Source organism: Triticum urartu, chromosome 2A (genome assembly GCF_056163025.1).
Source record: "Triticum urartu cultivar PI428250 chromosome 2A, HENAU_Tu73, whole genome shotgun sequence".
NCBI classification, from domain to species: Eukaryota; Viridiplantae; Streptophyta; class Magnoliopsida; order Poales; family Poaceae; genus Triticum; species Triticum urartu.
This window is the reverse complement of record NC_141874.1, coordinates 89,897,351-89,921,191: the sequence shown is the minus strand read 5'-3', so window position 1 is coordinate 89,921,191 and position 23,841 is coordinate 89,897,351. Positions and strand designations below refer to the sequence as shown.

General features: G+C 42.1%; 1 protein-coding gene across 1 annotated transcript; it reads right to left on the bottom strand.

Moving 5' to 3' along the window:
- Positions 1–267: 267 nt before the first annotated feature.
- Positions 268–3,627, bottom strand: LOC125535902 (Plasma-membrane choline transporter family protein). The gene is made up of 4 exons (XM_048698973.2): positions 3,471–3,627; positions 3,111–3,359; positions 1,240–2,151; positions 268–1,149 (listed from the first exon to the last, which is right to left on the bottom strand). Exons 1-4 carry the CDS (start codon positions 3,492–3,494, stop codon positions 718–720), a joined length of 1,617 nt encoding a protein of 538 aa, XP_048554930.1. The 5' UTR covers positions 3,495–3,627; the 3' UTR covers positions 268–717.
- Positions 3,628–23,841: the final 20,214 nt, after the last annotated feature.

Sequence of the window (23,841 nt, the reverse complement as noted above, 5' to 3'; positions counted from 1 at the left end):
TTCCTCTCTGCACGTTGCAACATGCCTCTGTACCATGCCGCTGTGTTCGGTTCCACGCATCATTATTGCGTGAACGAACCTGCGCAGAATCGTTGATGCCACTCACCAGTCACCATACTGGTGGGTGCATTACCATGCTCTGTTCATAACTTCACATGCTCTACGCCCCTCAGGCTCAGCTACTATCCCGGTCCAGTTTCTCATCATGTTCGGTTCAGAATTTCAGATACTCACAACAAAGATCTGCCAACACCGCCACTTGCCATCTGATGAAAACGCTAGAAAGATGATGTTACAAGAAAATATTCACATGTCATCCTTGCAATCACGGTGACAGTTTTTGCTAGACGAATAAATACACCTAAAAGAAGAAATGCTCAGGCTTCTGCTACCACTAACAACGGGTGAAAACACATGCCAAAAAATGGAGGAATTTACAGAAACGTCAAAAAGAGTCGCCCCTACTATTTCAGACACAAGAGGAGAACATCAACTCGTGCTCCTCGACAGCGTGAGTACTACGATCCGCTGCATGGGTCGTACGAGATCCCTTCTCCGATCATCCTTCCCCACTTGCCTTGCTTTCACGCGACGCCAATGCAAGTCCGCCGCCGCCGGTCAACTCGGCCAGCACCGGCAGCCATGGAATGACATCGCACGATCCGGTTCTTGGGCTAACATGTTCTTGCCTGTACACGGCGGCGGCGGCGGCCGGGGTCAGGCGGCGCTGACGTGCTGGTGCGGGAACCGCGGGGTGGGCGCGACCCCGACCGCGTCCTCCCCGTCCTCCTTCATCTTGTTCAGCCGCTCCCCTATGGGGCTGTCCTCGAAGAGCCGGGAGCGGGGGTTCTCGGCGTAGCACACGTAGTAGCAGCCCACGCACGCCTGCGGCAGCGCCATGCCGATCCGGGTCATCAGGTACCCCACGTAGAACGCCATGAGCGACACCGTGGCCGTGTAGTGCCTGTGCGTCACGAACGTCCATGACCCCGCCAGCGCCACGCACAGGGCGCCGCTCGTCACCCCCGTCAGGAAGCACACCGAGCTCGTGATGTCCGCGTCCGCCAGCGCCGGCATCCCCGGCTGCCCCTCGAACTGCCTCCACGTGCTCCGAGACGCCTGCACGAACCCCCTCCCGTATGCCGCGATCTGCGCCATGAGGTTCATCCACCGTTAGTCTCACAACTAAGCTTGTCAGCACAGAGGATGAAGATGATTGGAAGCGGACTGAAGGCTTACATGGACGAATGCCCAGCTGTTGCCGAACTCGAAGACGGCGTTCATGACGTTGAGGCAGCAGTGCGCGCAGGAGAACATGAACTCGTCCTCGCCCTCCAGCAGGTTGAGCCCGCGGGCGAGGATGCGGAGCGCCTCGATGGTGGGCACGAAGAGCGAGCCGAGGCAGGCGCTGCCGAGGTTGTACGACAGCGCGCGCTGGAAGCTGAACTGCACGCTGGACTGCATGCCGCGGAGGTAGTAGAGCGCGATCACCCGGCTGGCCGTCAGGTTCGCCACGTTGCGCATCACCTCGGCGGTCCACGCCAGGCTCACCACCAGCGCCAGGATGGTGAGGCCAGGGAACCGGAAGTTGACGGCGCCGATGACCGCCACGCACCACACGGAGATCCACACGAACCCGGCGGCCACCATGAGGTACGCCGGGCCGTTGAGCCCCCGGAACTTGTCCACGGGCTGCACCGCCTTCTCGAACACCCGCGCCGTGAACCCGACGCGACGGGTCACCCAGCACGCGTACAGCCCGGTGCCGATGGAGAAGACCACCAAGGCCACACCGAGCCCCACAGTGGCCGGCATGGAGAAGCACATGAGCAGGGAGCCGACGGCGAGCGTGACGCCGAAGGCCGACCAGAGGATGACGGTCACCATGGCGCGCGGCCACGCGCGCACCGCCTTCTGCCACGCGAAGGCCAGTAGGATGCTGAGCGCCACGGCGCCCTCCACGGGGGGCAGCCACTGGCGGAGCAGGCTCTGCTCGCGCCGCGCATTGCGGGAGCGCGGGTCCTGCACGATGTCCTTGACGGCCCGGTACACGAAGAAGCCGACGGCGAGCCCCGCCGCCGCCAGCTGCAGCAGGAAGAGGCACAGCGTGATCTGGTTGGTGTACACGCGCGAGTTCAACGACGCCAGTGGCTGCAACAAATTAAACAACCAGTTAACTCGAGACCAATTGGATTAGTAAAGTCATTAGCTGCTAACGGGTAGGAGGTTGGGCGCCTATGGAATATTCGATATTTTTAATCAAGATCATACTACTACCAAGATTCGATTCGATTCGATTCGATTCGATTCGTGGTACATTCTGCGTGGATATTTTAAGAGGCCTTTTACCGCTTAAGTTACCCGTGAGTGATTAACTAAAGTGATACGTTAGGCAGTACTACCGCTTTGATTAGCAAAAACAAATCGTCTCAAACACTACAACCCCCTCTCCTCCATTATCCATCTCTTGTACTCACTCGCTCTAGGCAGGAGGATGGGCATTTGAGCTTGCAAAGAACTGCTCCAATCGGTGATGAACTATTTGGTTGTTGCTGTGCTTCTACAGCGATAACACACTAATCGAAATATCTCAACCTGCAACATGCCATCAGCCGCCTTTCAAATAAAAAACAGTGTTCTGATGAGAAATCAAGTGCAACTGTCGGTATCAAACTGGTGTATTATAGGAGTACAACCATAAGCACACAACTAAGACTTTTGTTTGGAAAAAAAGAAAGATGGTGTCAATGCAGCACTGCATAATTCAACCCAAATGCGCAATTTGTTACGCGAAAATGTCAAGTAGGTGAGGGGTACGGGGCCGTGCCTGTGCACATTGCAATGCCAACCCAAGAGTGGCAAGGGAAATTATTGTGGGAGTACTCGCGTACCAACCGGACTGCTGTGTTGGGACTAGGGGCCTAGCTGGGACGACCGACTGTCGATCGCACTACACACAGGCGCACATGCCCTAGAAAGACCGGAGTCCATCTATCTATTAACTGTTTGTGCGAGATAATTTGACAGAAAATCGAATTGGAAATTTGATGGGCGGAACGAGCGGTCAATTGGGCATTTTAGTGGTTGGGATTTGGGGGGAGGAGGAGTACCTGTGGTGGGGTCTGCTGCATGAGCGGCGGGTAGGCCGCCGCGGGCGGCGGGTCCTCGCCGCCGGAGGCCACCGACATGGGCGGCGGCGGCGCCTGCGTGGTCACCTGCAGCGGCGCCACGGGCCGCTGCGCCTGCAGCCTCGACACGGCCGGCGCCGGCCCGTCCACGACCACCACCTTCACCTCCCTCTGCTCCGGCGCCGGCGCCCGCCCTCGGGCCCCATCCGGCTGCTGCCCATGCCGCGGCGCCTGCAAACACGCGAACAACACGGAAGCAAGCAAACTCAGAGACAGCCGGCGGCGTATCGCCCGGAATTAAACAGGGCGCGGTCTTTCCGGAGTGGCGGGGAAGAAACGTACGGCGTTGTTGTCGGCGGCGCCCATGTCGTCGCGCGCTCGGCGGCGGCGGCGGCTGCAGGCTCAATCGCGGCCGCCGCGTGGAGCAGGCGTGATGGGGAAGCGACGGGGGGAGGGAGGGAGGGGGGAGCTTTGGGAAGCGAAGATTTGGCTGGCGTTGGCGAGAGAGAGAGACGGCGAGAGGGGAGCCCAATCTGTGACCGTTGCTGTGGCCTTTTCGCTCGTGCGGGGAGAGGGGGCCTGCCTGCCTACGTATCGCCGTGTCTGCGCGAGCCGCAACGCAAGTGCGTGGAAGGGCGTGGGCGGGGCCCGCGTGGCAGTGGGGGCGTGCGCGCGTGGGTCTGACGCGGGCGCGTTGCTGTTGTATTTCGGGCGTTTTGTTTTGGTTGGTGGGCGTTTTTGTGGTTTTTGTTTTGAAAAAAGTTCTCTCTCTTTTTTGGAGAAAATGTACCAATGGATTTTTAGTGCATCTTTTTTCTTTTGTTCGTTTTTTAGATTACATTTGATTTTGAGAAAAGGAATTTAGTGCATCTGTGAACCAACCATCGGCACTTTGGCATTTTTGCCCCGGAATACATGACTGCAAAGTCAATCTTGTTTTTTGTAGTCGAGATTTTTGTCGGTTGACCACACACCGACAAATTATCGAGAGACTATTTTGTTTGAATATTTATGAAGGAGAGAGAAGTTGTTGAAACTCGACAAGCAGGCTAGCAAAGCCAACTAAACAGCCAATTTACCTTTTTGGGTGTATCTAGTCCAAGAAACAATGTTGCTTCAGATGGCATGGGTTGATAACTTCGCGACCAAATACTTTTGTTGCATTTCGAAATGACGCTGAATTTCCCGAGGTAGTTATTAAGGATTTTTAGAAATTAAATGTTTATGAAGTTTTATGGGAACATATTTATAGCCCGTTGTTTTGCAGGTGCAGTCACTAGGGACAAAATGGATATTGCAGGAAATGAGTAGCAAACAGTGTGGGCAACTAATGAAGAGGAAAATTTAAACAACACAAAGAAGATTATGTTGTACTGCAAAAGAGGAAATTCTCGTGCATGGTTTGCGAATGGACTTAGCTTAGTGGAAAATTAGGACTTCATTTTTTTTCTTGTTGCGCCGTTGTATCAGTTCTTATCATTCCCTTCAATGTATCTCATGTCTTCTTCATTCCAATGTATGTCAACATTTATTACATTACTTTGAGGCAAATTGTCTCACTCAATTAATTAAGCTGAAAGAAATTTTTCATTACTTAAAAAATTAACTAGAGATCAAAATTATTATTGTTTTTAAACAGAGACAAAAGATTTACATTATCTCATTCATTAAGAAGAAGATACTTGTCATGTTTTTTCTTTTTTTTTCTTGCTGCGTCGTTATATCACTTCTTACCCTTCCCTTCGATGTATCTCGTATCTCCTTCATTCCAATGTACGTGAACATTTATTATATAACTTTAAGACAAATTGTCTCACTCAATTAATTAAGTTGAAAGAAAAAAATACATTACTTAAAAATGAACTAAAGATCAAGATTATTACTTTTTAAACGATGACAAAAGATTTACATTATCTCATTCATTAAGATGAAGATAATTGTCATGTTTTTTTACGAGAAAAGCTGACGTAAACCTATTATAAATGGCCAAAAAGGGCACCACCCGCCCGGCCTGACTATTAATACAAAACACATACATGTCGTCCAGGAGAGGACCGTCCTCGAGGTTGATTCCACATGTCATCGCAACCACTCCTCCCCGAGCGAGTGACTTTGACTTCATCGCAAACAACAAGCAATAGTGCCCTTGCTGCAACAACTTCATGAAATGTGCATCGATCTATGCCAAACAAACGCCCCCCGGTAATAGGAACAAGACAACTCGAACTTGGAAGGCGGTTTCACTCAGACAAAAATGTAGGGCCCCGTCGACGAAGTCTTCCCTCAAAGACCACCGATTGCATGTCATCGTCGCCGCTTAGGCTCCTCTCGTGCAGCTTCGAATCCGTGACCACACAGCAAGATAGAAGAGGAAATTCGTCGAACACACTGGAAAGGACTGGTTAATGAAGTCCTGCCATGCCCCTACAAATCGACACCATCATCTTTGCCAAAACTCGACGCCATATCAAAGCAAGGAGAGCAGCCGCCCCTCAAAACCACGTTAAGCAAGCTGCCACCAGTTTTCTCATCCTATTTGCTATGAGAGGATGCATTCAAGAAGAGAGAGACACACAACACCGCCATCGAGCTAGGGGATGGGCAGTAATCTCAAAATGATGCCCCCAACAGGAAGCGGCGCCCAAAGGCGTCCCCGTCGCCGACCTTGTCCACAACCCAGAGCAGGGCATTTGCGCCGAACAACCTCCCACACACGCATCAAGGGCGACGAACCTAAGCCCGCCACCAACTTGCAAACGCTAAGAGAAGACCAATATTACATTGTCCCAAAGACAAGACACTACCGACCAATCTGACAAACAACACAGACTCGACACACATTGTTGAAAAGGACTGTCCGTTAAGGCGGTCTTGTCACTTTTTGCGTGGTAAAGGGGGATTTATTCCAAAATTATCAAGTAACAATCGTGTTGTAAGAAATCCTCAGTATGTGGGCCCCCCTAAGTAACCACACAAATGTGGTACACTCAGTTCGACTATATCTAGCCAACCAATCTGCAACTCTATTTTGATCTTTGTGTAAATTTTATGAAATAAACTCCCTATCAGCTATTAAAGCATTAGTCTCCAAGGAAAGGTGACCATATGCGGATCTGCCCAATTGAAAGTGCATTTTCTTTCGTATGATCAAACATTTCATTTAATTTTTGCAAGAGATCAAATGGCTTCTTCTTCTTCGAACTCTTTGTGCATGGCAAGATATGCATTCTTTTATAATAATAAAAAAGCACTTTCACTTGTTCTTTTTACAGAGTGGATTTGCCTGATTGACGTGGACCAGCAGTTGCTGCCTATGAAGCATGCGGCAACGTCCTCTCTGCGGTGGACATGCGTGGTCCTTCCACGCTGTCACCTTTTTGGCTTCCCACGAAACCTTGTTTTGTTTTATCATGGATGCTCCATGATTGCAATGCTGATAACTTGTGATCTCCTTCCAATGGACTTGCGATGTGATGTTAATTGTATTTTATTTTTAAAGATTCACCGAAAGAAAGACGAGACAATCATTGACATGAAGACCATATATCATGAGAGTTGAGAGTGTTGTGCACGCTTGCATGAGAATCACCCGATCGTCAACACGCGACAAGAAAGTAAGGGCAAGACGCCTTTGGTTTATACACTTCACAAACTGCATTTTTGCGTATTCCATGCAGGCACGAACAACCTACAAGGAGTACCATGTACAATGAGCACCAAAAATACCCCGCAAAAAAAATATGAGGACCAAAAATAGTAAAGCTGCGAACGAAAAATCACTAGTAATACTTTTTTTTTGCAAATTACTACTCCTACTAACGTCCTAGTTTATTGATCTTCTTTGGAGGTTGTGTCAAATTTTAATTATAGATTTAACTAGAAAATGTTAATACATGTCATCAAAAATTATATATTTGATTCGTATTTGAACATAGTTTCCGATAATGTTTTTTTTTGCTATGTATAACTTATATTTTATTGGTTACAATTATGACCAAAATACGACCCTAAATTAGAGTGAGACTAAGGGGGTGTTTGGTTCAGGGACTTTTTAGTCCCAAAGACTAGAAAAGGTCCCTAAAAAGTCCCTAGGAACCAAACAGGAGGAACTTTGACTCTACTGGAGAATCTTTTTTGATTAGTCTCTGTAATTAGAAAAAGTCCTAGGAGTTTTAAATCAAACACCCCCTAACCAACCAGGTGGATGGTCAATGGCCATGTAATCGCTAGCAATACGTAATGCATATAATCTCTTGAAATCTGGAGTGCCATGTGCATCTTGAGTCGGTCAATGCCCGAAACACGTGCAAAGCATCATTGAGCTGCAAAAGTAATAATTAAAGCAGCAGCGCACGTTTGGGTGGAGGCTCCGCTGCAGAGCTCCAGCCCCCAGAAGATCCCACCATGGTTCGAGCAAGCCAAGACAACTTTTACTACTTTGACCCCGATTTTTTTTTAAAAAATAGCATCAAATTTGACCCCGATTTGCGCATGTGTCGCGACTATATTATCACACCTGTGGACGTGAGTAATAACACCGAAAAAAGATCATCCTGGTTGGATCAGACGGCCGTCCCTCCACCGCCGGGCACACGTGAAGCGGCGGCGGCTTTGATATTCGCCACACGATGGCGACTCGTGTGGGCGACGGTTTCGTCCGCGTCCAAGGCTCCAAGCTGTGACGCAGCGGCAGCTAGGAGAAGGTTCTGACGGCGACGGCGATGTCCCAAAGGAGGCGACGGCGACGTCTACGTGGAGCTCCTCTCGACAGGTCGTTTTCCGGGGGACAAAGCCGAGGGCGTACGTGCACGTTTTGCTTGGAGATTCGCGCCGGGCAGATCAGACGTTCACTTGCAAACTTTTTACGGGTCCTGATCTTAATATGCCGTGGGTTGCAGGCAAGGTTAGTGGCCGACTCGTCGTCAGGATTAAAGCCTGATGTGGCCGTCTCTTTACATTCCTGATGGTGCCGTCTGCTGGGAGGGATCGCGATCATTGTTTTGGGTACCGCTCGAAATTTCGCGATCCCGAGCGGTTACCGCTACCCCACAGAAAACACTCATACCAAGCAAAAAAATTCGAGTTTTTTTAAAATTTGAATTCAAACGATCACTGTGCTGTTAAATAAGCGGCATCTCTCATGTAGCAACAGTGCTCACACTGGCATAGTGGCAAAGGCTTGCTTTGTGGAGCTGCAGGTCACGGGTTCGAGTCTTACCTACCACACTTTTTCTTTCTTTTTTAGAATGCGAAAGTAAAAACTAAGAGAGTTGAAAAATTCTGGAGCCGCAGGAGCCGAACTCAAAATCTCTGACCAAGAAAGACTGTGATATCATAGAGTTAAAAGTTTATCTATATCAACTTTGAAATATTTGAATTCAAAATTTGATTTTGAATTTCGTTCGAATTTTTTCCGGTATTAGGTCGCGGGTTCGAGTCTTACCTACCACACTTTTTCTTTCTTTTTCAGAATGCGAAAGTAAAAACTAACAGGTTGAAAAATTCTGGAGCCGCAAGAGTTGAAATCGAAATCTCTGACCAAGCGGCATCGGTGGGTGCGTGTGTTCAGCCACTACGCTAGGAGAAAGACTGTGATATCATAGAGTTAAAAGTTTATCTATATCAACTTTGAAATATTTGAATTCAAAATTTGATTTCGAATTTCGTTCGAATTTTTTCCGGTATTTCGTGGTTACCGCGGGAACCGTGAATTTCGATGCCCCTCAAGAAAAAAGGCTCGCTTGGGATCCAAAACCTTGATCGCGATTACGTACGTCGCCACCTAGTGTTATCTCGATCGCTTGCTTCGTGCACGAAAGATTGACGGAGTCGTGCACGATTCAGCAGCAGGATGTGCCATGCCCGGTCGTTTTCTGCCAAGGTCAACAAAGATCCCTACGCAAGCTAAAAGAAACAAAAGGTTCCTACAGTGGGTAGTACTAACGCTAACTTGCTGCTTTTTGAAAAGCTCAAATCCGAGGAAAAAAGGTTTCTCTTTTTTCTTTAGAATATCCGAGGAAGAAAGGTGGCAAACTGGCAAGATCCCTACGCAAGCTAAAAGAAACAAAAGGTTCCTACAGTGGGTAGTACTAACGCTAACTTGCTGCTTTTTGAAAAGCTCAAATCCGAGGAAAAAAGGTTTCTCTTTTTTCTTTAGAATATCCGAGGAAGAAAGGTGGCAAACTGGCAAAATCATTAATTAAGGAATACTCTTTGCAAAGAACATTTCACCGGTGAGTTTTTCCTTTTTTTCGTAGATCCGTTTATTTAAAACGTTTTATCTTTTAAACCATGCGTCCAAATCTCGAACCGTTTTCACCGTTGGATTCCGCGCGTCGAGATCTTCAAAATTAGATCCCATGTTGATAGGTTTTGACGAACTTTTTTTCACAAAAAAATCGGACGAAAAAACCGAACCGGAAGCACAAGTTTTTTTTCTTTTTCGAAAGAGGCACGCCTGTTCCTCTCGCGAAATCACAACCGTATCTCTCGTAGAAGCAAAACCGCGACTCTCGTGAAAGGAAAAAAACAGAAAATGTGTTTTTTCGTTTCCGAGAGGCACGGCCATGACTCTCGCGAAAGCACAACCATGCCTCTCGCGGAAGCAAAATCGTGACTCGTGAAAGAAATAAAATAGAAAACGTGTTTTTTTCGTTTCCGAAAGGCACGGCCGTGACTCTCGCTAAAGCACAACCGTGCCTCTCGCGGAAGAAAAACCATGACTCTCGCGAAAGAAAAAAAAGAAAAGTCGTTTTTTCGCCAAAAAAATTTCAAACTTTTTTGTTCAAAAGCTAAGGAAGCCTAGGGGAAAACCAAAACGTCGAAAAAACCCGTAAAAAACCGTATAAAAAGGCGAAAACACGTGCAAAAAAATAAAAAAATTCCGAAAAGAGTGTCCAAAACGCGACACGTGGCGAATAGCTGAGAGCGCGTCAAATGGCACTGATCGTTACGAGGCTCCCGAAGGAGCGCTTGTTAACTACGTGCTCTGGCGAACTGGCGATGCAACTGAAAGATAAATATTAAAGCCATCAGCGAATAGCGCACTAAGGTGGACTCGGGCCCTCTTGGTTGTTTCTTACAAAAAAAAAGAGCAAACTAACTAACCTGGACCATAATAAGCGCACATGCTATATCACTCTTATACAGAGTGTGCCTTTCACTGGTTTTGCATTTCTGTCTTTTTTTCCATCGTCTCTCTTTGTTTCTTTCTCGTTTCTAATAGGTTTTTTTTGTGCTTTCTTTCTTCATATTTCTTTTGTTTCTTTCTTGTGTTTCATCGGTTTTCTTCTTTTTTTCTACTTTCTCTGTTTTTCAATACATTACATGGTCAAGATCTTTTCTATACACGTTTTACCATTTTTGAAATATTTTATTAAATTATCAAACAAAAAATTAAAAAAATTAAATACATGTTCAAAAAAAAACTATACATATTTTCAACATTTCAAATGCTTGTTTAATATATCTTTCATGCATGTCAACATTTTTTCTATACACATTTAATATTTTTCAAATGCTTGATTAATTTTTTTCCAATTCATGATTAAATATTTTTTAATACATGGTCAACATTTTTCTATACACAGTTAACATTTTCCAAATGCTTGATTATAAGAATTCAAAAAGCAAGATTAACTATTATATAATACATGGTCAACATTTTTCTATACACATTTAACATTTTCTAAATGCTTTATTAAAAAATTCAAAGCAAGATTAACTATTTTTTAATACATGATCAACATTTTTCTATACACATTTAACATTTTCCAAATGCTTGATTAAAAAAATTCAAAAGCAAGATTAACTTTGTTTTAATACATGGGCAACATTTTCTATATATACATTTAACATTTTTAAATGGTTGATGAACCTTTTTAAATACAAGTTTAGCCTTTTTAATACAGTACAAAAGTAAAAAAAATAATGATCAACATTTTTTCTATACACATTTACCATTTTTCAAATGGTTTATTAACATTTTTTTCAAATGGTTGATTAACATTTTTTTCCAAATGCATGTTTAAATATTTCTGAATACATGGTCAAAATAAAATTATATATACATTTAATATTTTAAAATTCTTGCTTAATATTTTTAACACAAGTATAACATTTTTTAATACAATACAAGATTATTTTCTTAATACAATACAAGATTATTTTTTAAATACAAGATTAAATGCTTGATTCACATTTTATAAATACATGTTAATAATTTTTTGAATAAATGGTCACCTTTTTTATATATGTATTTAACATTTTCCAAATTCTTGATTAACATTCTTCAAATACTTGTTTAACATTTTTTTTTCCAATTTTTTGTTCCAATTTTTTTAAATACACGATCAACTTGTTCATACACATTGTATAATTTTTGTATACATTTTTCGTGTACATGAGAAATGTTTTCTTTGTACACATTTAATGTTTTTCAAATGCCTGGTTAACATTTTTTTCAAATATTTTTATGTAAAGTATTTTTTGAACGAAATTTGTATTTTCCAAACGTTCTAGATTTTACAATAGATCCGAACAATCTGGATCTCCCTCGACCCATTGTTGTAGCGCAACTTGCCACTGGAAACTGTTGGTTAATGTATGATAAGCTTGTATTTCATCTTCTTCACCTTCATGTCAGCAAAACATGTTATTTTTTCTGATTTCTTTTCTCAACTTTGCGTCGCACAACACACTAACCAACTTCCCTAAGTATTACACTTCTTGTAAAATTCAAACTTCAGTTCTGTCTTATGTGTTCAACATGTGAGACCACTTTCTTATAAGAAGATTTTCTACCTGGGAATAATTTTTTATTGAAACATAACCCGTCGCAGGCCATATAATTTGCGCACCGTGATAACTTTTATCCGAAGAAAAAATATGTTGAAACAACCCCTGATAATTTCGGCGTAAATATTCTGATAATATACACAACGCAGACCTGATAACATCTATACCAAACACCGCTGTAACTTTGACCCGGAAATAATAGTTGTTGAGAACAAACCCCCAATAACTTCAATGAAAATAGCATGATAATATACGCTCCTAGAGTTGATAACTCAGGTATAAACACCACGATAACTTTGATCCATGGAAAAAAGTAGTTGAAAATATACTCCGGTAACATCTGTGTAAATAACGTGGTAATATAGGATCCCGGACCTGATAACTTAGATACAAACACCATGATAACTTCACCCCATGAAAAAAGTTGTTGAAAACTTACTCTGATAACTTTTTGCGTAAATAATATGATAATATAGGCTCCCGGTCCTGATAACTTGGGTACAAACACCACAAGAACTTTGACCCATGAAAAAAATTTGTTGAAAACATACCACTGGTAACTTCTCATGTAAATAACATGATAATATACGCCCCCGGACTTGATAACTTAACTACAAACATCACGATAACTTTGACACATGTAAAAAAATTGTTTGCAAACATACTCCGATAACATCTGTATGAATAACATGGTAATATAGGCTTTCCGGACCTGATAACTTAGGTACAAACGCCACGATAATTTTGACCCGTGAAAAAAAAGTTGTTTAAAACATACTCTGATAACTTTTTGTGTAAATAGCATGATAATATAGGCTCCCGGTCCTGATAACTTTGGTACAAACACCACGATAACTTTGATCCATGAAAAAACATGTTGAAAACATACTCCAGTTGGATGTGTGTAAATAACATGGTAATATACGCATAGCAGAATTGATAACTTATTTAGCCCAGGCATGATAACTTTTGATCCAAAAAAAGTTTACGAAACATGCCAGCATGGTATCTAGTTTCGAATGTCTCGTCGCAACGTTTTTATGTGAGAACAGATTTTGGATCAAACAAGCAGTTTGACCTACAAAATATTTTAAAATTTCAAAATAAAGATAATCTACGATGACATTAGTTTTTCTGCACTTTTAGTGCATTTGCATGCGGGAGAAAGTTGGAATAAGTCATTTTTACGCCCGGAATTTGCCTATGTAAACATTATGGTTACTTATGTAGCACAGACGTGATAACTTGCATACACTAGGCTGAAGGAAATATGCCCTAGAGACAATAATAAAGTTGTTATTTTATATTTCTTTATTCATGATAAATGTTTATTATTCATGCTATAATTGTATTGACCGAAAACCTTAATACATGTGTGAATACATAGACAAAATTATCCATCATTGATCCATTACCTACGAGCTTTTCACATATTGATCTTTGCTTAGTTACTTTTCCGTTGTCATTGTTACGATTGCTACAAAAACTGCCCCTGTTACTTTTGCCATCATTACTGTTACTTCCATACTACTTTGCTACTAAATAATTTGCTGCAGATATTAAGTCTTTCAAGTGTGGTTGAATTGACAACTCAACTGCTAATACTTGAGAATATTCTTTGGATCCCCTCGTGTCGAATCAATAAATTTGGGTTGAATACTCTACCCTCGAAAACTGTTGCGATCCCCTATACTTGTGGGTTATCAAGACTATTTTCTGGCGCCGTTGCCGGGGAGCATAGCTCTATTATTTGAGTCACTTGGGATTTATATCTGTTGATCACTATGAGGAACTTGAAAGATGAAAGAACCAAGATTTTTCCCTCAACTATGAGGAGAGGTAAGGAACTGCCATCTATCTTCGCACTTGATTCTCCTTCTGTTTTGAATAAACTCGAGACAACTACTCCTGTTATTGATTCTGATATGTCGCATGTTATTGATGATGCCACTTCTACTATGCATGATGCTTATGATGAAACTACTTCTATGCTTGATAGTACTGTGCCATTAGGTGAATTTCTTGATGAACAACTTGCTAGGGTTAGAGAGAATGAAATTATTGAAACTGATAATATTGATGAAAGTGATGACGAAGATTCTCCCCCTAGATATGAATTGCCTGATGTGCCTGAGGGTTATGTTATGGATGAAGAAACTGCGAGAGACCTTTTTGCTTGCAAAGATAGATATGATCTTAAGAAACTGTTAGCTAAGCTGAAAGAAAAGTCTTTGAATGCTAGAATGAAATATGACCCTGCTTTTGCTACTTCACCTATCTGTATTTCTGATAAGGGTTATGATTTCTTTGTCGATCCCGAGTTAATTACTTTGGTTGAATCTGATCCTTTTTATGGCTATGAATCTGAAACTGTTGTGGCACATCTTACTAAATTGAATGATATAGCCACCCTATTCACTCATGAGGAAAAAAATTGTTACTACTATATCCTTATATTTTTCCGTTCTCATTAAAGGGTGATGCTAAAACATGGTTTAATTCTCTTTCTCCTGGTTGTGTGCGTAGTCCCCAGGATATGATTTATTACTTCTTTACTAAATATTTCCCCGCTCATACGAAACAAGTGTTGGGGAACGTTGCAGAAAACAAAAATTCTCCTACGGTTTCACCAAGATCCATCTATGAGTTCATCTAGCAACGAGTGATCGGATTGCATCTACATACCTTTGTAGATCACGCGTGGAAGCGTTCAAAGAACGGGGATGAGGAAGTTGTACTCGACGTGATCCAAATCACCAGAGATCCTAGCGCCGAACGTAATGCAACTTCTACTACTATGGCTAACACATTTAGCAATAAAGTAAAGTAATTTACATGGCGTTTCTCAATGACACGCAGGTCATACAAAAAATAAAGACAACTCCTATGGCTCCTGCCGGTTGTCATACTCATCGACATGCAAGTCGTGATTCCTATTACAAGAACATGATCTCATACATCACATATATCATTCATCATTCATCACAACTTTGGCCATATCACATCACAAAACACTTGCTGCAAAAACAAGTTAGACATCCTCTAATTGTTGTTGCAAGTTTTACGTGGCTGCAAGAGGGTTTTAGCAAGAACGTTTTCTTACCTACGTTAAAGCCACAACGTGATTTGTCAACTTCTATTTACCCTTCATAAGGACCCTTTTCATCAAATCTTCTCCAACTAAAGTGGGAGAGACAGCACCCGCCAGCCACCTTATGCAACTAGTGCATGTCAGTCGGTGGAACCGATCTCACGTAAGCGTACGTGTAAGGTTGGTCCAGGCCGCTTCATCCCACAATACCGCTGAAGCAAAATAAGACTAGTAGCGGCAAGAAAGTTGACAACATCTACGCCCACAACAAATTGTGTTCTACTCGTGCAAAGAGAACTACGCATAGACCTAGCTCATGATGCCACTATTGGGGAACGTTGCAGAAAACAAAAAATTTCCTACGGTTTCACCAAGATCCATCTATGAGTTCATCTAGCAACGAGTGATCGGATTGCATCTACATACCTTTGTAGATCACGCGCGGAAGCGTTCAAAGAACGGGGATGAGGAAGTCGTACTCGACGTGATCCAAATCATCGGAGATCCTAGCGCCGAACGGACGGCACCTCCGTGTTCAACACACGTACGGTCAGCGTGACGTCTCCTCCTTCTTGATCCAGCAAGGGGGGAGGAGAGGTTGATGAAGATCCAGTAGCACGACGACGTGGTGGTGGATGCAGCAGTCACTGCAGCAGGGCTTCGCCGTTCTTCTGCGAGAGGGAGAGGTGTAGCAGGGGAGAGGGAGGCGCCAAGAGTCAAGGGTGCGGCTGCCCCTCCCTCCCCCCCTTTATATAGGCTCCCCAAGGGGGGGCGCCGTCCCTAGGAGATGGGATCTCCTAGGGGGGCGGCGGCCAAGGGTGGAGTGGCCCCCAAGGCAAGTGGGGCGCCCCCCTACCCTAGGGTTTCCAACCCTAGGCGCAGGGGGGTGGGCCAAGGGGGGCGCACCAGCCCACTATGGGCTGGTTCCCCTCCCCACTTCAGCCCATGGGGCCCTCCGGGATGGGTGGTCCCACCCGGTGGACCCCCGGGACCCATCCGGTGGTCCCGGTACAATACCGGTGACCCCCGAAACTCTCCCGATGGCCGAAACTGCACTTCCTATATATAATTCTTCACCTCCGGACCATTCCGGAACTCCTCGTGACGTCCGGGATCTCATCCGGGACTCCGAACAACTTTCGGGTTACTGCATATTCATATCTCTACAACCCTAGCGTCACCGAACCTTAAGTGTGTAGACCCTACGGGTTCGGGAGACATGTAGAGATGACCGAGACGGCTCTCTGGTCAATAACCAACAGCAGGATCTGGATACCCATGTTGGCTCCCACATGCTCCTCGATGATCTCATCGGATGAACCACGATGTCGAGGATTCAAGCAACCCCCTATACAATTCCCTTTGTCAATCGGTACGTTACTTGTCCGAGATTCGATCGTCGGTATCCCAATACCTCGTTCAATCTCGTTACCGGCAAGTCACTTTACTCGTACCGTAATGCATGATCCCGTGACCAGACACTTGGTCACTTTGAGCTCATTATGATGATGCATTACCGAGTGGGCCTAGAGATACCTCTCCGTCATACGGAGTGACAAATCCCAGTCTTGATCCGTGTCAACCCAACAGACACTTTCAGAGATACCCGTAGTATACCTTTATAGTCACCCAGTTATGTTGTGACGTTTGGTACACCCAAAGCACTCCTACGGTATCCGGGAGTTACACGATCTCATGGTCTAAGGAAAAGATACTTGGCATTGGAAAAACTCTAGCAAACGAACTATACGATCTTGTGCTATGTTTAGGATTGGGTCTTGTCCATCACATCATTCTCCTAATGATGTGATCTCGTTATCAATGACATCCAATGTCCATAGTCAGGAAACCATGACTATCTGTTGATCAACGAGCTAGTCAACTAGAGGCTTACTAGGGACATGTTGGTGTCTATGTATTCACACATGTATTACGATTTCCGGATAACACAATTATAGCATGAATAAAAGACAATTATCATGAACAAGGAAATATAATAATAATCCTTTTATTATTGCCTCTAGGGCATATTTCCAACAACAAGCTGCCTTAAGGGAAACATATAATTTTGTGCAAATTGAAGAAGAGAGTCTCCCACAAGCTTGGGGGAGGCTTCTCCAATTACTTAATGCTCTGCCTGATCATCCTCTCAAGAAAAATGAAATACTTGGTATCTTTTATAATGGACTAACCGATGCTTCCAGAGACCACCTGGATAGTTGTGCTGGTTGTGTTTTCAGGGAAAGAATTGTTGAGCAAGCTAAATTGCTATTGAATAATATATTGAGTAATGATAATGATTGGACACTTCCTAAACCAACTCCTAAGCCAACTCCAAAGAAAAGGGGTATTCTATTTCTCAGTCCCGAAGATATGCAAGAGGCAGAGAAAGCTATGAAAGAAAAGGGTATTAAAGCTGAAGATGTTTAGAATTTACCACCTATTAAAGAAATACATGGTCTTAATGAACCGACACATGTAGTAAAGGTAAATTCTCTCTATAGATTTGATGAAGGTGATATTCCTCGTAATAAGTCCTCTAGCCAATGCTTGGATGAGTTTGATAATTTTATTGTTAAACAAGAAAACTTCAATGCCTATGTTGGTAGACAATTAAAATGTAATGCTTATATGATTGAACACTTGAGTGATTATATGTCTAGAGTTAAAGGTGACCTTAAACTTATTAGTAAACATGCTTCTATGGTTACCACTCAGGTAGAACAAGTGCTTAAGGCACAAAATGATTTGCTCAGTGAATTAAATAATAAGAAAAATAATAATGATGTAAGAGTTATGACTAGAGGGGGTTGAGAGTTGAGCAAGATTCTCAGAGAACTAATGTTGATGCACCTAGTTCTTCTAAGAAGAAGAAAAAGAAAAATGATAGGACTTTGCATGCTTCTAGTGAACCTGTTGTTGATACACCTAAGAATCCCAATAATATTTCTATTTCTGATGCTGAAACACAATCTGGTAATGAACATGAACCTAGTGATAATGTTAATGATGATGTTCATGTAGATACTCAACCTAGCAATAATAATGATGTTGAGATTGAACCTGCTGTTGATCTTGATAACCCACAATGAAAGAATCAACGTTATGATTAGAGAGACTTCGTTGCTAGGAAGCACGGTAAAGAAAGAGAACCATGGGTTCACAAACCCATGCCTTTTCCTCCTAAACCATCCAAGAAAAAGGATGATGAGGATTTTGAGTGCTTTGCTGAAATGATTAGACCTATCTTTTGCGTATGCATTTGACTGATATGCTTAAAATGAATCCTTATGCTAAGTATATGAAATATATTGTTGCAAATAAAAGAAAGATACCAGAAGCTGAAATTTCCACCATGCTTGCCAATTATACTTTTAAACATGGAATACCTAAGAAACTAGGAGATCCAGGAGTACTGTAACATCCCAAAATTCTAAATTTTATATTAAATAAATAGTTTTGATTTGTTTGCTTGATTGTGGTGTGGTTGCTTGTGTGAAATTGAGTGAAATTTGAAACCTTTTTGAAAGTTAAATGGGAGGGAATAAAATGACTTTCCCAAACTTTCATTTTTGCATTCTGATCTCCATGAATTCAAATTTATTTCATCACAAAACCCTAGAGTGAAGGTGATATGACTTCTTCCATTTAAACAAATGAAAAGGGTTTTGAAAAGATTTGAATTCCATTTGGAACTATTTCAAATTTAAAAACTCTAAGCAACTCAGTGATTTTCATGAGAGATGATAAAATGAATTCTTCAAAACATATGAAATATGAGTTGGAAGTTTAAAAGAATCGAATTTAAAGCCCCTTTGAAAATTACTATTTTTCAATTTGGACTTATTTGGTTTTGTTCAAAAACAATTCTCCAATAATAAAATATATGGAAATTAGGGTAAAATGATTCCCTACAATAGGAAAATGGAGAGAAATAAATTTGAAATTATTTTGATATTTTTAAAAATTATTTTTATGAGGTTTTATTGTAGCAGTAGCACTGTTTGCTTTATTTAATTTTTTGGATATTATTTGACGCTAGAAAATGTCCATGTTATAGAAAATCTTTTTTTGAAATTTTTGATATATAATATGCCTATATAACATTTTAATTTTATTTTTATTATTCATTTTCTTTACCTTTTCTGTTTCTATTTAAGAAAAACTGCGTATGCGGCCTATAACTATCCGTCGCCCGCATGCGCAACATAGTCAGCAGACAGGCCCGTAACAGTTTTTATTTATTTTGCAGTTATGCTTAGAGAAAAAAAAAATTTCAAAAATATTTTTTTCCTTAAGAAAAGTAAAAAAAACTGCAGCGCATGCGCCGGCAGCCGAACACTTTGGCCCGTGCATTTTTCTCTCTTCTATTTTTTACGTCTACGTTTTGTCTCACATTGCATAGTCTTTGATCCCTAAACCTCTTTTCCATCTATAAATATAGACCCATAGAGACTTCAAAAATCATCCGATTCGGGTTAAATCAATATTTTGGTTTGGCTAAATTCATTAAATAAAAATATCTTTCTCCTCCCCGGCGGGACTTCTGAAAATTGTCTCCTTTCTCCGAAGTGGTCTTTTCTCTACCTTATAAAAGTATCTTTCTTTGTTTTCTTTTTATACTTCCGTAGTTTATTATTTCTAGACTAGTACGCTAGAATAATTAGATTATTAATTAATTTCTGTATCTATACATTAGACCTAGAATTTTTTAGCCATAGCTATTTTTCTTTCGTAAAACAGCTTGGTCCTGATTTTTTAAATAACCATAACTTTTTACCGGTTCATCCAAATTAGATGAAATCAGCGCCTATAGTTTCGTCTTATTTTCACCTATCCATTGAACCTATCACATCAACTTTTTGAAATTTTGAAATTTGTTTAGATTCATATTCAAACTTCTTTTGATCATAACTTGAGTTCCGTAACTCCGATTTAGTTGATTCTTTTTGCAAATCGAAACTCTTAATCTAAACTTTCTGATAAGACCAAATCTACCCAATTTTGGTACTGTTAGAAATTGTTTTCTGTTGCAAGAGTTGTTTGCTTGTTTTCAAAGTTTTCCGAGAGCTTTTCTTCTAATCTTTTGCATGAGTGCTTATGTATGTAATTGCTTGCTCACGATAGATTGTCCGGAGTGTGACGAGTAGAACTGTCAGGAGTTATGAGTGCGAATCATCTTCATTAACAGTACATGGCAAGTTCACACTTTGATCATATCCCTTATTACCAAGTTTTTATGCATTAGTTTCAATCCTCAAACACTACATGGTTAGGGCTTGATAACATGTGGGTACTGGGAAGTAGTTGATTAGATAGGAACCTACTATCTTATATTCAAACCCCTGGGTGTTACTACGTTATGCTTATACTTCTATGCTATGCTCGTAGTCGTGGATTGGTTTGTGAGATTCATGAAAGATGTGAGAGTTATTTATATCTAAGGGTTAACTTAAGGTGGCTACTTTAATACACATCTAGGTGCATTGGTTGGGGCACCCTCGGGATACCAATGGCTTGCCCGGACACCTGGGGAATCCAATGTTGTCCTAGGAGATCCAGGGGTATCCGTGTGATCATCCTATTGGAATGCCACCCAGACTCAAAGGGACCAGTATGTTATTCATGCTGGAAACTTCTGTGTGCAGCCACAAGCCATTATGGGCTCTAGCATAGTTGTGTATGTTGTGTGACCTCTTTCAGTGGCAGACTAGCAGATGTAGGGGATGTAGGTGGTACGGTCTACCCGTTGTAAAGAGCTAACACTTCTGAAAGACTATGCCTCGATCATCCGTTTCTCAAACATCATGTAGTGCGAGAAATCCAACGTAGGAGATCGAGTCTTGTGGGGAAAAGTGTGCAAACCTCTGCAGAGTGTACAAACTAATCATGATTAGCCGTGTCCCCGGTTATGGACATCTTGAGTATCTGGTACTTGAATTATTGATTTGATCTCATCACTTTATTTAATTAATTTGTTGGGTTATTAATATTATTTTGGGATTGAGTTGGGGTTACCTTCTCAATGTTTTCAACAAACTTTGTAGTTAAATAAAATATATTCCTTTGCTGTAGGGAAAAATTAGCTTTATGCAAAATTAAACTTAGAGCCTCCACCAGCCAAATATGCATGTAGTGATACTTATTATTCATCATTATTCTATGGTGTGAATTTGCCAGTACATTCAATGTACTGACCTATATGGCTGCAACGTCTCATGTTGAAGGAATCTTACGACGAGTAAGTGATACGTTAGGGTTACGTTGTCTACACTCAACTTTGCCGTTGGTGTTGATGGGAATCCACAACCTTGTTGTTACTTCCGCTATATGGATTGAGGTAATAGTATTTACGTTACTTTATACATGTGATTTACCTCTGTTATAAATCCTCGAGTACTGTGTGTGTCAGCATACCGATTCAGGGATGACACTTAAGCACAGAGACTTGATCCATTCGGGTCGGGTCACTACAAGATGGTATCAGAGCACATGTTAACTATAGGACGTGACCCCTAGAAACTGGCAAGCCCATAGGAAAGTTTTTCACTAAAACTTTATTTTCAAAAAGATCTTTTACCTCTCTTCGTTTCTGAACTTTATCAAATATTCTCTTTTAGTTAGACTATACCCCCTTTCCCCTTTTGACCACATGAAGATTCGACTGATGAGACCTCTCCAAGAAGTAGAAGATATCGGACAACTAAGACCACTTCGGAATGAAGAGGATTTTACCATGCATTATAATAGAAACTACAATGGTTGAAGACTCCGAAGACTAAGAGAATGTGAAGGCTCTGAAGAATTTCCAGATTGGTATGACCTAGGAAGGCTACCCTTATGGAACTTGTCAGACTATTGAAGCTGTCAATACCCGAGATCAAGGTGTGCCGGAGAAAGACCGGAACATGGAGAGTTAAAAACTCAAAGTTTTTATCACAAAACCCTAAGGCAGGAGATATAAACTATGGAATGATAGCACATGGCAAGGACATGGGCATAAACACGACTATCCATGATGTTATCGCTCGCTTATGCTATTGTCACCATGCTGAGTTAAGCATGCATGTCTTCGGAAGGATTGGATGACAAAAGGGCTAATGGAGCACCTATCAACAAAAGATAAAGTTATTACCTTAGCTGGTGTATCGCTAGGATCTGGAGTATTACATCAAGAATTTTCAGATGGATCTTCAGGAAGCCGTATTTGACAAGGAAGCATTTCGTGAAGAACTCAGGACCCAGAAGCTGAAAGTAGCCAAGCTAGAGGAGCAAAACCTTGAGATACCGGAGATTCGTCAGGAACTGAAAAACAGTAGGACCATGGTTCATGCCAAGGATGTTGAAACCCAGGCGGTTGTAATGCAACTCCAGAATATTTAAAGGACGTCACGAGAGACTTCGCGTCAACAACGATGATCTGGCAAAAGAACTTGAGAAGGACAAGCACGATCGGAAGAAGCCAATCGGAGACATGAACAAGACTTGAAGAGTTTGATGACCTTGAAGATTTATTGACCTTTAGAAGACCAAACCCCTGTTATATACCTACGTTAGATGCGACAATCGTGAGTTGTCATTTGTTTGATGTTTTCCGACAGCCGCAAATAAAATCTGTCTTTTCAAAACTATTGTTTGTATTATGTGTATCCCTCTCTATCTCTCTTATCTCACCCGAAAACCCTTGGAGCCAATAGAGGATGAATGGAGATAAACTCACATTTTCTGGACCGATGACTCAATTGGAGACATACCAATGGATCCAGAACATGGAAGATCACATGAAGAATAACACTATAGCCAGAAAGGATATGGCCCAGCATGCTCTTCAGTGCTTTGAAAGAGGTGCTGCTACTTGGTGGAGGATGCACCAAACCATCAATGGATGGCAAAGAGTAACCACTTGGGAAGAATTTAAGTTTACTCTGCTAAAGTCTCGTCTTGTGTCCCCGAGTTTGAAGCCTTATGGAAATGATATGAAGAAACCTTGTGCATGCAAGCTCCGTGGAGAAATAGGACACAACCATAAAGAACACAAGGATGAATGCCATAATTGTGAAGAAAGTCACCCAGCTGAAGAATGCCCAACTAAGCAGATTACTTGTTTCTTATGTGAAGGGACTACCCACTATCCTGCTCAGTGTCACATTTACCCCATGGTACAAAGAACTATCCAGCAGAAGAAAGAAGAAATGAAAGGAGCCCTTATGGAAATTTTAGAAGAACCGGTGATGAAGGAAGATGTCGAGGACACACACAAAGGAAACAAAATTAAAGACTGCACCAAGTCTTGCTATTCATGTGGAGAAGAAGGACACATCTCCTAAAATTGTTTGAATGGGGACCTAGTAGAATTCCCGACAGAGGAAGTAGAGTATGAACCACAGGAAATAGAAGCCCTGATTGGAACGGAAAAATCCAGGAAAAGAAATAGATTGGATTCTAGGAAGGACCTGAGTCATATCACATGTTTCAGGTGCAAGGAGTCAGGGCACTACTTCAGCGGTTGCCCAAAAAGGAAGTCGAGGATCCAAGGAGGCTTTCAAATCATAAGGAAACCACGAGACTTGTCAGAAGTAATATGCTTCCGTTGTAATGAAGTAAGGCACTTTGCCAGAGATTGCCCCAAAGAGAAGGAGGCTTGTGCTAAATATTTGAGTATGTGAGAAATATAGTAGTAGTAGTAGTGGGAGCATTTCTTTTTATATTGAGGTGTTGAGTTGAGGCATGAAATGGAAGTGCAGGAGATGGTAATACTTTGAGAATCAATAAAGTTAGCATCGTTGGTACTGATTTGGATTTTATGAGTAGTTACTCTATGAAGAA